The 14,295-nt window shown below is 35.3% G+C and overlaps 3 protein-coding genes across 4 annotated transcripts in view; all 3 read left to right on the top strand.

Annotated features, from left to right (window-relative positions):
- LOC126798936 (peroxisome biogenesis protein 22) overlaps nucleotides 1-14,295 on the top strand; it is a 99,529-nt gene that overhangs the window by 84,089 nt on the left and 1,145 nt on the right. The window contains exons 2-7 of the mRNA XM_050526030.1: nucleotides 12,182-12,350; nucleotides 12,606-12,842; nucleotides 12,947-12,994; nucleotides 13,252-13,308; nucleotides 13,399-13,500; nucleotides 13,999-14,064. Of these exons, the coding sequence (XP_050381987.1) occupies nucleotides 12,243-12,350; nucleotides 12,606-12,842; nucleotides 12,947-12,994; nucleotides 13,252-13,308; nucleotides 13,399-13,500; nucleotides 13,999-14,064 (618 nt within the window). The 5' untranslated portion in view covers nucleotides 12,182-12,242. The remainder of the gene's footprint in view (nucleotides 1-12,181; nucleotides 12,351-12,605; nucleotides 12,843-12,946; nucleotides 12,995-13,251; nucleotides 13,309-13,398; nucleotides 13,501-13,998; nucleotides 14,065-14,295) is intronic.
- On the top strand, nucleotides 3,817-9,660 carry LOC126798927 (uncharacterized). Of its 2 annotated transcripts, none has more exons than XM_050526020.1 (14): nucleotides 3,817-3,942; nucleotides 4,512-4,645; nucleotides 4,765-4,898; nucleotides 5,183-5,221; nucleotides 5,343-5,435; nucleotides 5,534-5,650; nucleotides 6,221-6,316; nucleotides 6,629-6,742; nucleotides 6,937-6,990; nucleotides 7,315-7,362; nucleotides 7,768-7,918; nucleotides 8,289-8,454; nucleotides 8,851-8,920; nucleotides 9,203-9,657. In XM_050526020.1, the coding sequence occupies exons 2-14, from the start codon at nucleotides 4,564-4,566 to the stop codon at nucleotides 9,458-9,460; spliced, it is 1,422 nt and encodes a 473-aa protein (XP_050381977.1). In that variant the 5' UTR covers nucleotides 3,817-3,942; nucleotides 4,512-4,563; the 3' UTR covers nucleotides 9,461-9,657. The 2 variants fall into 2 exon arrangements, with proteins under 2 accessions (XP_050381977.1, XP_050381978.1); XM_050526021.1 differs by having other exon boundaries at nucleotides 3,903-3,942; nucleotides 4,512-4,618; nucleotides 4,745-4,898; nucleotides 9,203-9,660.
- On the top strand, nucleotides 9,876-11,382 carry LOC126797323 (cyclin-U1-1). The gene is made up of 2 exons (XM_050523968.1): nucleotides 9,876-10,426; nucleotides 11,106-11,382. The coding sequence occupies exons 1-2, from the start codon at nucleotides 10,026-10,028 to the stop codon at nucleotides 11,380-11,382; spliced, it is 678 nt and encodes a 225-aa protein (XP_050379925.1). The 5' UTR covers nucleotides 9,876-10,025.

The following is a 14,295-nucleotide window of genomic DNA, read 5'->3' as shown; positions in this document are numbered from 1 at the left end:
TATGTGGTGAAGAGGAGCTTATGTGGAGCTCTCAAACTGATTTGTCATATTTTTGTGGCATTTTCACCTAGATGCACGCTCTAATATTTCCATTATAGGAAAACCAACATGCTTTATTTTCGTAATCATCTTATAAGACTGTGCATTAATCTAAACAAAGACCACGTACATTGTTTTTAAAGCTCCGTACGTACGTATAACAAAAATGGTCCGTACATATTTTCTCAAACATCTTCGCAAGAAAACTCCTTTGAAAAAAAAACGGAAGAAAATTGCACAACGTATTTGTTCTTGTACCGAAATAGCCGTACGTTTGTTCTGGGACCAAAATTTACCGTTTAGAAATACGCATCTCATTCCCCTATTATCATTTTTTTTAGAAAGCATCCCTTCCTGATCTCTTCAATAGCTCTCTATCTTTTTGCAATTTTTAATTTCAACTTTTTTTTCCTATAACAGAGAAAAAAAGAAGAAAAAAATATGAATAGTATACTTGTCCATTATATATGTCTCTGTTAATTAGAAGACTCAACTGAAATCACCGTTTAGAAGTAAAAATTTCATATCATCTTCTATTATATATTCTGAGGATTTTAGTTTATTTTTTTCTTTTTTCCTACTGATCGGAAGCCAGAAAGAAGAATTTCTCTTGTAATGTATACTTGTGCTGATCATTTCCCTCTCTTCTATCAATTTCATTTGTTTTTAGATTGCGCCAATTCCATTGATGAATCATAGGTTCATTTACAAACATAATTTTACATTTCTACTCCCACATTTGTGATGTGATCTCAATTCTCATGCAATGCTTTTTTGAAGAGTTCATACAAATGTTATGAATATATTTTCTACTTGGTACCCTGCTGCTTTTAGTAATGTACGTGCTTCTCAATCTTATTTTACCAACTATCTTGTTATAAATTTTGTAAGATATATATTGAAGTAAATTAACAAGTATCCCTAACCTACAGCTCCAAATACATTTTTGGATATTTTGGTTTGATATCATATAGTCGATTAGGATGAAAATTAACTTTATCAAGAAACAAAAAAAAAACTATTGTGCATAGTATACTTGTGTTAATCCATTTTCAACTTGGTACTAGCTACTTTTATCAACAATCTTGTTGTACCAAATATATTCTTATATCTTACATAAGATATTGAAGTAAATTAAGTAGTTAGGGATGAAATTAAACCACAACTCCCGATACACATTTTTAGATGTTTTGTTTTGCTAGCACATAGTCGATTACTCGATTAGGATAAAAACTTGATCATGAGAAGTTTTGAACTCTAGGTGCATTTGGAAGCTCCTGGTCGGCAGATTAGCGAATGGGGCTTTTATGTGATATAATTATCGGTAGTATACTTAATTAGGAGCCAAATATTAGAGATGCGTCATCATACTTCCTTAGAGCTAAGGACTATTAACCACAAAAAATTATTACACTGACTTGATATCTTCCACAAACGACCAAAAAAAAAATCGAGTTAATGGTTACTTACACGACATCATTACATTCTCTTTAAATGTACATATCTCATCGCAAGAGCTAGTGGAATGAAATAGTTGAACATTCATTAACAAAAAATATATTGTGATGGGCTTACGCAGGCCTAGATAGTTAGGTCTGATCTGGAAACATAAAATGTTCATTGTGATTTGGCGTGCCCCATTGCTGAGGGCAGAGTCATGGCGTAGAGGTACTCAATATTAGGCTACATCGCCTAAGCATGAGAGAGAAGCAGTGTTACTCGATTTTATGAGTTTACAAGGTGTAGACCAATTGAGGTATTAGACAACTAGTTTACTCTTGTCGAGAAATTGTGTGGTATGATTTCGCTTTCTATTGTTTATTTGTAATCAGTGAAGGTACCGATCGTGATGCTTGAACGCTAAACGCTGCATGATTCACTTTGCATGAGGATGACATATAATATCATCTGCCTTGTAACAATTTTTTTGTTTGAATAAAGTAATGAGAAATTTAAAATACACACCCATAAACACTTAATACACATTCATATTATTCAATAATTAAAATTAGATTTTGCATGTATGTTAAATGACGAAGATAAATATATGTAATAATTAAGAATTTTTTTTTCAAAAATGGAAATTTTATTTTTGGAAACAATTAAAATACGAAAATTTACAGGAAAATTTAAATTAGCATATATTTTGATGATAAATTAACTGAGAAATTCAAACAATCAATTCATTCCTTAATCTTTACCGAAAAAAAAGATCATTTATATTTTTAGAGTCTCAAACAAGGTAATAAATGAAAAGAAATTATGATTTTCATTTCTTATGTTCTTGAAAAATAAATTATGTTCAACTTATTCAGTTTTTCTTATACATATCTTCATTTTGTTTATTATTTTCATGTTTAAAGAATTTAAAAAGAACAATTACGATCAGTGGCGGATCCTGAATGCCAACTTAGGGGATGCTTGAAGTTTTAAACCGAATAATAAGAAAATAGTGATAATCTCAACGATGCGAGAAAATTTTATTAATTGAAGCCAAAATATATATACATAGTCAGGGGGAACGTAATAAGTCTAACGCCTCAAATGCATATAATAGAAAAAGTTAAACTAACTAAATTTAACTCTACAGGTCGATAGTTCTTCAAACTATTTTATGACCTATTTATTCCTTATAGATTCAACATACTCTTTCTCAATATGAAGAACCATACAATGCCAAAAAACTCATATCTCATCTTATTTCTAGCCTCATTGGCCTTATTTTGATGCTTCTGTTTGTGTCCTGACATTATATGATCTTAATCTAATAACCTATAATCAGTGAAAAACAAACCTAAATTAAATAACTATCAACACACTGACATACATAACTAAACAATTTAACAGAATGGTTCAACACAAAGTCACAGAACAATTCAAAATATCTATAATTCTATATTTCTATTCCAGAAATTCATATATCAAGTTTTTAGAAGAAGAAATCATAATGAATTAGGAGGTACTCCAAGCATATGTAACCGAGGGACTGAGAGAGAAACGCATAAACCCCAAATGGTAAAAATTCTCAATTCGATCATGACATCCAGTGCTCGCTAGAGGAGTGGAAGCCGCACAAAACTCGTTGATGGAGTGTAGAGCTCAATCCATAGGTTCCAAAATGCGATCAATCACTATAATTTCTGAATTAGGGGTGTAGTTTTTAGGGTTAGAGATTTAATTTGGGGAAGAAGAAGAAGAGGGAAGAAGACCAACAAAAGAAAAAAAATTGTGGTCCGTGTGAGATTAGAGAGGTGTGTGTGGGTGAGGGGATTAAGTGTGGGTGGGTGTAGGGGTAGTGTGGGTGGGGGGATTTGGTGCGGGAGAGAGTAGGGGATGCTTGAGCATCCCACCTTTGTGAAAGGATCCGCCCCTGATTACGATCTATATTGATTCGTAAGAACAAATAAAAATGACATGAACATTTATAAGATGTCACTATATATTAATATACACACTAAAAAGTAGCATTGTATAGCCAAAATAATGAGATATTATGTGATTTTTTTATTCAAGAGTATTATAAGTATTTTATATGGTGTATTTAGTAAATATATTGGAATTAAAATTTAAATATATAGTGTATTAAATATGTGTGTATTTAAAATTTTTCTAAGTAATACATCTTTATGATCTCAAAACATGAGTTGTGTTATAAGAAACATATCTCTATCGAGGTATAACGCTTCTCATTTTCCTAGTCCGGTTACGTAAATTGTTGAAAGAACGTCTTGCAGAAGAAGCCAAATCCCCAAACTGTCCCGGGAAACTGTTGAATTTGCCAAACAGGTCCTCTTTGTATTTTACGTCTTCTTCCCTCTGCTTAGTTCTCACTCAAACATTTTGGCATCAGATCAAATTACACAGACAGATCCAGCGAACCCTTCACAAGGTTCGCATTGCGAGGTACCATTTCTTTATTTATATAACCCCATTATTTATTCCAAGCTTTAATTCCATTTGGATCTGATCCATGTGAATCTATTCCCTCCAAGTCTTTCTGTGATTTCTCATATTGCTCTTTTTTTGTGGCTGTTGTTCAATTTTTGTGAATTGTAATCTACTGATGTTTCTGGGTTCTTATTGGAATTGGGTTTTGAAGTTTTTGGTGTTGTGTAACGGGAGTGATTTGAAGAATTTGACAGACATTTGAGGTGGCTTACATAATTCACATTGGGATTAGTGTTATCTGTTGTTGCATGACTTGCATCTAATCGAATGTCGAATTGGGTGCTTGTTTTTTCATAAAGATACGTTTTTTTCTGTTACAATTCACGTTGGTCATTTTGTTCAGCCACATTTGTATTATTAATGTCTCACAAGAGTATCTAATTGTCTCTATGCATTTTCATTGAGAAAAATAGTGTATTTGATTATTTTGATGCATCAATGTCTGATGTTTTGAAGGCAATGGTATAGTTGAAAAAGTTTAGTGCTTTATAAGGATGTATTAATCTTTGTGTGATTTGATGCAGGTTCTTAGCTGGGCAAGGGGGGAAGATAGATTACCTAATTGCTAGGTTATCTATGTTTGGAGGTCTTGCAACTGTTCCTTCCAATAGTCCGCACTTAAGAAAGTCGGGTAGCAGACCTGTTGTCTCTGATCTGGGTACAATTATGTCTTTTGGTTAGGTTATGAATGATGGCTACTGATTATATTTATGTATCTTGTTTTTGTTTTTTGTTGTTCCTTGGGACATCTTTATAGTTATAGAACAAATCTTTCAGGTACAAGTGAACTTGAGAATGGTGCTGAGGAGGGTTTTGTGCATCTAATAGAGGGAGACGATATGAAGGGTGTAACCGCACCATTGAGTACAGTTGCAATAATGCCATCTCCAACTTTTCTGTGGAGATTCAAGGTTTCAGTTATTTTCTGCTTCTTTCTGCTAATTTTCTTATAGTAACAGTAGGGAATTTTAATTGCTATGTTTACCGTATCAAAAGATTTTGAGATAGATGGCACTGAAGTTTGATTCGAGAGCTAGTTATCTTTCATTCTCTCGCAAAAGAATTTGTTATAACAGATTTTCATGGTTAGTACATCATGGGTCACAATATGTTAGCACACATATATTCTAGTAGCATCAACTTGTTCTATTTCTCTGCTTTGCTTTTACAGTTTCTAATTTAGTTCTATGAACAGGTCCTGCTGTTCTTTGCTTGGGGTTTCATTTGTTGCAAGGTCAGTAATGCATATTCCTTTATTGCGTGACATGACTTCAATTTTGCCAGTGGCGAGAAATACAAGTATATTTATGTTGGTCATGCTGCATGTCTCTGACAAAAAATTTGTGAATTTGCAGATTGGATGGGATTCTGTCATGAGAATGAGTGTGGACTTGCGAGATCTATTTTTATATGAGGCATTTTTGTACTATAATCCTCTTCTTCTTGTGGTTAGTTTTGGTTTCTCATCCTGAATATACAAACCCATGCTACTTCCGGATACCTTCTTCTTGTACCGATACATTTCCCTCTGGTTTTACATGTGCAGACTATGATGGTTTGGTTTTGGGGAATTAATCTATGGGTTTTTGCGCAGTCCACTGTTAGTTATCCTAAAATATTTGATCTTGATCAAAATCACTTGACTCACAGAGAAATTTGGAAGGTACTTATAGCCAGTCTATTAATTAGTCATTATGAACTCATTACATGTATTCTTTATCTGCTGATACTCTTGTCTTACACTTATATTTAGGTTATACACTCCTATGATTTATTCTACTTAGTATTCACTGTTTCCTGGAAGGCTGAATGATCTTTCTCAATTGTTTAAAGATGATGGCATTGTTGGTTTTCATTGAGGAAGTGTCATAACTGGTAGTTTGAATAAGGTGCCTTCCAAATATATTTTTCACAATGATTTTTGAAGAGAGATTGCTTCAAATATATCATTTTGACTTTGACTGCATATCTCTAAAGCTATTGCTTTTTACTTCATTTTCTATGCTGATCCGCATTGAATAATATAAAAATAAATTTTTGAAACAGTTGTACGATTCTTAAATGTCAAGCTGTTATACTTCAATCACCTAAAGAAAATTGGTAGGCAATAAGTAGAAGATTGCATGTTTCCTCATGGAAGCTGTTCCTTTGATATTTCCCACTTAATTATGAGTTTTCATCTTCCACCTCCTGTTTAATTGATATACTCTTATCAATTTACTAATATTTGCAGTGTGCCACATGGATGACCATAGTTGTGCCAACAAGCATGACAGCGTATCTTTATCTGTACTCCCATGGAGAAGTTTCTCTGGCCGCATCACAACCAGTGTAATAGATGCTTCCAGTCTGAAAAGTCACTGATATCCTGTTTACATATATTCTTTTCTATAATCAGTAATTTAGTATCAGTAATCTGTGAGTAAAAGAAATACTCTAATTTTCTTTAATGACCAATGCCAATCCTGATTTGAATATTCCTTGCTAGAATGAACAGTTCGTTAATATCATTATAAGTGTTAGTAACTTGATTTTATGATCTACATCTTAGTTTAAACACAGTTAAACTATTAATGGTCAATTCTTTCTCTCCTTTATTAATATATGTAACTGTGCTGACTTTTATTACATTCTTCTTCAGGTACTATTATATGCTGCAGTTGCAATGATTTTGATATTCCCTTTTGATATTTTCTACCTGTCATCTCGCTTTTACTTTTTGAGGACTCTTTGGCGTATAGTTCTCCCTTTACAGGCAAGTTTGTCTTAAGTTCATCTCACCATAATTTTACACATGGACTGCACTGCAGTAACAGTTCTTTAATTCATCCATAAATTGTTCTGATCCCATAAAATGAAACTTCTATTTCATTCTGAATTTAGGTCGTCAATTTCTTGTTTGTACATACCACGTTTCCTTACAGCTTGTTTTTTGTTTGTTGAGTACAGGTGATATCCTTTTCTGACTTTTTCGTGGCTGATATTCTTACCTCCATGTCAAAGGTATGCGTCCTTCTAGTGTCTATCTATCTATTTATTTATTCTCCTCAGCTCTGATCTTACCATGAAATGAAGATCAGTTCAAATGATGTATAATGTTTTCTTCAATTCTAATCTTTCCTTGTAATGAAGGTCATTTCACATGCGTAAAGTTTTAGTAGTTTCTATTGTTTATAATTATGATGTGCAATAACAAACTAGGTATCAAACATTTGATATTTTTCTACCTATATAGCATCCGATTCTTAGTCAGTGTATAATCAAGAATAATTTTGTGTCTGATGAGATTTCTAATTGTCAATACTTCATTCTTTTTGTGATTTTTAGGTGCTTTCTGATTTGGAGCGATCAGTATGTCGGATGCTCCATCGACAGGTTAGGGTTCCACTTTCGAGCTGGTTCTTATATGATTTTTTGTTCATAATACATAAAAGATTTAAAATGACTATCTAGACAGTAGGTAGAAGGAACTATGTATCCTACGCTGAGCTGAATACCTTTGTAAAAGGTAGACAAGTAGAGGAACTAATGCAGGAGCTGGATCCAGAAAACAAGTTTCTTTCTTTTGCATTTTGAGAAATGTGTGTCATGAAAAGATTCAGCCAAGTGATGAGGATCTTGTATATATACTCATGTTTTAAAATTGTACGTCTTTCAATTGAACAGTTTAGTTGTTTTGTGGCAGTTTCTCTTCTTCAGAATCACTCTCTTATGTCTTTTATCATAGAGATGGTCCTACTTTCTTCCTTTTTGTTAAGAAAACTTATGCAAGCATTGCAGGTTGCCACTATAGCATGGTTTGAAGCTGATTCAGTTTGTGGCAGTCACTCTGTCACAATTCCTTTGGTTCTTGTGTTGCCTTATCTGTTTCGTTTGTTCCAGTGCCTTCGACAATACAAGGATACTGGGGAGAAAACAACTCTTCTGAATGGTATGCTGATATGCCCGTTCTTTTTAAAGTTCCTATCGATTTTTCTGTAGCTTCAGTTTTTGACCTTCATTTGTTTGAGCATAGTTTCTTCTCCTTATCGATCACCAATGGTTTTGACACGGATAATTTAGGCGGCATATCTATGCAAACATCTAATCTTAAATTGCAAAATTATTTAATAGTGTCACTACCTACACGGTTGTGAAAATTGTGGAGTTTTGATTCTGATTCAATTGGTACTCTTTGGCGCCATTTTTGTCATTCATTGCTAGATTATTTTGTGTGGTACATCATTGCTTTGATATTGATTTGATGGATTCGTTGGGTCTTTAGTCATTACATTACTGATTTTGTAAAATCCTGGTTTCAGCTTTGAAGTATTCGACTGCTGTACCTGTGATTTTTCTCTCAGCCCTTAAATATCATGTCTTCCCAGAGAAGTGGACAAGCTTCTATCGGCCCCTTTGGCTTCTCTCAGCCATTTTGAACTCTTTGTATTCATTTTATTGGGATGTGACTAGAGATTGGGACTTGAGGTATGCGAAATCTTTTCCATTACATTATGTGTGTGTGTGTGTGTGTGTTATATATGTACGCTTAGCTTTTCTTTTTGTTGATGATTATATTTCACTATGTTCCTAAATATATCATAGGAGTGAATAATTTTATGCTGTTCATGATCTATAAGTGAAACTTAATTTGTTGAGCTATCAATGGTGCCTTTACATGCTCATTGCGGTACTTATGATTGTTTGGAGAGGAATTGTACTTACGATTCTAGGGATACAATTACTCGGAAAGTTCTATAAAGGAATGAAACCATATACTTTTTCCAAGGAATATCAAGAACACCTGTCATTCATGCTTAGCACATGTTGCATCTGCAAAAATTACTTCATGATGTATCTAAATACTTTATTCTTTCTTTTCAGCGGTTTCACTCGGATTTTCAAGTTTAACAAATCGCACTTCTTGTCAAACCTCATTCATGGACGGAAATGGGTAAGTATGCCAGGTTGTGCAAGTTGAGTGAGTCCAGAAACTATTCCTTTGTTTTGGGGCTGGCCCTTGCTGAACACTTGCTCCTCATTCCGTGGGTTTTAATACCTTCACTGAGGCTTGGGCCCTCTACCACACACTTCAAAAAACCAAATGACTTGAACCATCCTCAGTTTATTCTCAACTTCAAGTGGTCAGTGAATAAATTCTTCTGGCTAGTCTACCCTGACCAGCCTATTATATTGGTCTTGAACTTGATACTTTGTTTTCTGAAATGCATTGCAGGTTTACTTCTGGGTGATAACTAGCAACTTAATACTACGTTGTACTTGGACATACAAGCTGTCTGCCCATCTTCGGCACAATTATCTTACTGTATTTGCAATCACTGCCTTGGAGATATTCCGCCGGTTTCAATGGGTTTTCTTCCGTGTAGAAAACGAGTGGATCAAGATGAGCTCGAAATCTAACATTCAGCTTTCCATGAGTGACATCCCAAATGAGGAAGACAGATTACTTGCTTCAAATGGCCACAATGTATAGACCCTTCGTCAGTTATGTCTTCCCGAGTCTCATCAGCATCGTAGATTTGTATAATTTTTTGCCCTACAGGGATTGTCGGCTTCTTTCGGAAATTGCAGTTTACATGAACAACAAGAGATGTTTCATGCTCATAGAAAGATTAGGCTCAACGAGATAATATATACCTCAGTTTCTGAGACGATTATGATATTTCTCCATCACTATTGGTTTATTCCTTTTGTGTTATGTGACTGTCTGTGCTGGTAGCCATGTCTGAAGAATTTCCACCACTTGTTTCATGGAATTGGTGATCACCAATCAAAATCCCTCTTCCAATTCCCACAAATCTCATCCATTGGCTCAAATTCACTCCCAAACCCTGTGTTAATCAAATCACCACCTTTCAATGGCTCCATTGATCTAAATTGTATGGCATGTACACGTGGCAAAAACCAGTTCGTGCCTGCTCAGCCCCCCAACCCACAAGATGTGCAACCATGCTGGTGATGCAACACAATTCTTCAGTCTTGACCACCCAAAACTCCTCCCAACTTCCCCACACAGGAACCCCACCAGAATGCCTTAAATGTTATCCGCCGGTGAGTTCAGCAATCACCTTAGCCGGCCGGAGCCGAGCATTCCGAGGGTGCTGACCATACTGTCTTTTGTACTAGAGAAGCTAGTGGCTCGAAATAATGGTCTGATAGACGACCTGACCCAACCACTGGATGCTCTGAGCTGTGGCTCGGCTGCCATCGGAAAGAGGTTGAACCCGTTTCACGGCGTGAGGGCTCCGAGTATAAGCATACCTAAGTACTTGGAGAGGCTGTACAAGTACACAGATTGTAGCCCTTCATGTTTTGTGGTAGGGTATGTGTACATAGACAGACTGGTGCACAAGCATCCTGACTCGCTTGTGTTGTCCTTGAATGTGCATAGGTTGCTGGTTACAAGCATCATGGTTGCTTCTAAGATGCTAGATGATGTGTAAGTACCTCTCCATCCTTGTCTTTCTGATTTGGTAGATTCTAGATGGTGTTCAATGATATGCTAGCTAACAATAGTCCAAGGACTATTTCCAGAATCTCACTTTTCCCTTCAGTTTATGTTGTTTGATTTCCTCTCAAGTTTTACTAGTATTCACTTTAGTCATTGCCGTTTATTCCATCTCAGACAATTATAGGCATAAAAATGATAAAATGGTTAGCGCAACAATGTGGGGATCAGGGAACAGTTGAGAGATGACACTATTAAACCCAGCTTCTGATTTATTGTATCGAGTAGCTAGATTGAACCAATTGGATTTTCTAGTTTAACTTCTTCCCTGGAAGTATATTTGAATGGGTGGATATATATATATATATATATATACAGTTTTTATTCAGAGTGAAGCTTCACTCTGAAATTACAGAGTGAAGTTCCAATTTTGGTAAACTTTTCGGTCAAATTTTTTCACCATAAGCGATTTAATATTTAGGTATGCTATTCAAGATCATCTATACAAAATTTCATCTAATTCGGATAGAGACTATATATATATATATATATATAATTATATATATATATATATGAACATTGATGGATATAATTACTCTGGTCCACATACACAAGTGATGCAAAGTTTGATTATTTCTGATCTGTGGTTACAAATAATATGGATATGCAGGCATTATAACAATGCATTCTATGCCAAGGTTGGGGGAGTAAGCAATGCTGAACTGAACAGACTAGAACTGGAGTTTCTTTTCCTGCTGGATTTTGGAGTCACAGTAAGCTCCAGAGTCTTTGAGAGTTACTGCTTTCACTTGGAAAAAGAAATGACGCTGAATGAGGCATTCCAAACAATTGAAAGGTCTTTAATCCCCATTACTGATGTGGCTGATATGCCTGAAATTACTGAAACTACGCTGAGTTCCTCATCAGAATCTAAGAATATATCATAGTTAAATCTAATTTTTTCTCTTTCACAGTCTGATCATTTATGCAATAGTAAACTTCCTTGTTCCAAAAGTGACTCAAAGGAATTGGTTCTTGACGTACATGTTCAGTCTGAGTGCATATAACACAATGCTTAAACAATAATTGAAATTCCTTTTCAGATTTCAGTTTAATCGAGCACACTGTATAAGGCGAAACCTTGGTTATCTGGCTAGTTAAAAACACAAGGCAACAAATTGGTTCTCTCATAGCTATATGACACTTGTTACATTTTTTTTTTACATGATCTAATGAAGTCCCTTACCACATGAACCGTAACGTAAACATTTTAGTCATTATTCGAAACTCCAAGTATATTAATTCTTATAATTGAGACTATATTAGTATCTGAATTATTTATTTATTTAGACACGACGGAAAAACAAACTAAATACGAAATTGAGTTATCAATAAATAAACTCATATAAGCCAACAACAAAAATTATATGTCAAAAATTTCAGAGATCTGCTTCAGGAACCACTCGAGTTTAATTCTCATCCTCGGTTCTCCGAAAATTACATATTTTTCAATTTTAGAAATAAAAACAAAAAAAGAAATATGTTATTATCCTTGGGTCTAAAAAGAAGTCAAAAAAGGAAGGAAAAATGAAAATTTGGTTTTGGCATCAAGCTCTCCCTTGATCGGGGTTCGTTGACGAAAAAGCACTTGTCGTTGTTGATGTTGTAAATTGCAGAGATAGAGATATACTGCGATGCTGAAGAAGCTCTAGCTCAGGAGTTTCAACACTAGTATTTGTAAACCCCATATCCTTCGCCCCCCTGGAAAAAAGAGAGCAAGGGAGTTATCAGTTTCCATATAAAATAAATGGCCGATTCTTCCAAAGAAGAGCTTCTCCAACTCATCAAACGCTTCGGGGCTTATCTCACCGTCAAGATGTCCAATCTCTTCTCCTCGATCTCCTCCCAAAACTTGGTAATTCCTCCCTTCTCCTACAGATCTGATCATTAAGGCCCAATTTGCTTCCTTTTCGATTCTTGTTTTCTGTTGCTTCTGAAACCTTATTTATTTCAGTGACCTATTCAAAATTCCATATAATGACAATTCTTGTTGTCGAAACAGAGTTTTTTTTTTAATTCAAGTTCTATTCTTGAACTGTTGTAGTTTATGTGTTTGAGTGTCGGATTGGGGGTTTCGGAGTGTTGTGACTTGAATTTTGTATGGTAACAGAACACACGTTCGATTGGGGCGATTGCTGGCTTTGCGGTTGCTATAGTTTTTACCTGGAGGCTTTTTAGAACTCCAGCTCCGCCACCAAGAAGGCAGCCGAAGCGCCAGGCACCTGGGTCCAGTAGCTCCGGCGTCAGTTCTCCTCCGAATTCAACGCTGACGTCCACCGGAGGAGTTTCGTCTTCAGAGAATACAAGAGTGCAGAATGTTGTTGATGAGTTCTTCCAGCCGGTAAAGGTAATTGAATAATTGATGGATGCCTGCCACATGTATTTGTACTCCACTTTGTACTGAACATTGTGAAATAGTTTGTGTTGAGTTATTCTTTTTGTGATTGGCAGCCGACTTTGGGGCAGATAGTTAGACAGAAACTGAGTGAAGGAAGAAAGGTACTTTCTTTAACAGCTTGCGTTGCCATTTTCATTGGTTATCAACATCTCACTGCATTGCTTGAAAAATCACTGCGAGTTCGCTTCATGTCAAATTCAAGTCTGTAGTTTTTCAAATAATTGTGTTGGCTACTAAAACTGATATTTGATACAGTATGAAGGTATTTTGCAAAATGGTAGTTCAAGTTGATTTGTATAGAATTGCGTAGGAAGCTTTTCATTCTTATCAACAAATCATGCTTTTAGCTTCTGTGCAGGTGACTTGTCGTTTACTTGGGGTAATCCTGGAGGAAAGTACCCCAGAGGAGCTTCAGGTAGTCTGATTCCTTTCAATTAAAGTTATTGATGTAACTTGTAATGAAGAGAGGTTGATGGTTTTATTCTTTTGGCTTTTCTCCTGGCAGAAACAAGTAACTGTGAAGTACTCAGTGCTGGAAGTACTCTTGGAGATCACAAAATATTGTGATCTGTACTTAATGGAAAGAGTTCCGGATGATGAAACTGAAGTACGTGATAGCCTTTATGCATCAATCATTTTGTTTGTGCCCTGTCATTTATGATGAGACTTACACAAACTTTTATGCATGTTAGTCGGCCTATATTCTTTGCTCATCTTCATGTGCTATGCCTGTTAACTACTTAAGATTTTCTAGCTCCTTAAAGCTATTTTCCTAAGACAAGCCATGTTGTGATTCAAAACGGCAATTGATCTCATTTGACAGTGTGCCCCATGCTTAACTGCCTTCTTAGTTTGGCATGGTTGATCAATAATAAACACCTATTATTAAAAGACTGGCATACAGTTGTACGAAGAGGTTAATAGCACTTGCATGCTAACTAAGATTTGTCCTAATGGAAGTTATTATGACAGCAGCAGCACTAATATAATTATGTGCTCAGTTTTTGAGGTTGACATGTGACTTGTAAAGGTGTTTGTATTCTGCGACATGTCTATCACTCATTTGGAATATCATTATAATTGATGAATTATATACTTTTTCCAGAACAAGGTTTTAGCAGCTTTGGAAGATGCTGGGGTTTTCACATCTGGGGGTTTGGTCAAAGACAAGGTAGTTAATATGTGTTGATAGCATTATACAACTTTGAAGAATCCTCCAAATGTTCAACAGTTCTGTTACTTGTTTGTGGGTTCTATGATATACAGACACAGTCGCTGTTGCCATTCTCCTTGAAAAACTTTTTTTTTTTTTGCTTTCTTTTGAATAAATATAGTAACAGATCTTGGTAGCCTACCTGGGAAATCATGAAATTTTATTGTTGGTTTGGACTCCTAAAAATTG

Source organism: Argentina anserina, chromosome 6 (genome assembly GCF_933775445.1).
Source record: "Argentina anserina chromosome 6, drPotAnse1.1, whole genome shotgun sequence".
Lineage (NCBI taxonomy): Eukaryota > Viridiplantae > Streptophyta > Magnoliopsida > Rosales > Rosaceae > Argentina > Argentina anserina.
Note: the sequence above shows the minus strand (reverse complement) of the source record. Positions and strands in the feature narration are given on the sequence as shown.

Bases quoted from the DNA above. Each gene is read 5' to 3' on its own strand.
- LOC126798927 (XM_050526020.1), top strand. From the start codon at position 4,564: ATGTTTGGAGGTCTTGCAACTGTTCCTTCCAATAGTCCGCACTTAAGA. The intron at 4,646-4,764 runs GTACAATTATGT...CAAATCTTTCAG, and splicing joins ACCTGTTGTCTCTGATCTGG to GTACAAGTGAACTTGAGAAT. The intron at 6,317-6,628 runs GTGTAATAGATG...ATTCTTCTTCAG, and splicing joins CTCTGGCCGCATCACAACCA to GTACTATTATATGCTGCAGT.
- LOC126797323 (XM_050523968.1), top strand. From the start codon at position 10,026: ATGTTATCCGCCGGTGAGTTCAGCAATCACCTTAGCCGGCCGGAGCCG. The intron at 10,427-11,105 runs GTAAGTACCTCT...ATGGATATGCAG, and splicing joins TCTAAGATGCTAGATGATGT to GCATTATAACAATGCATTCT.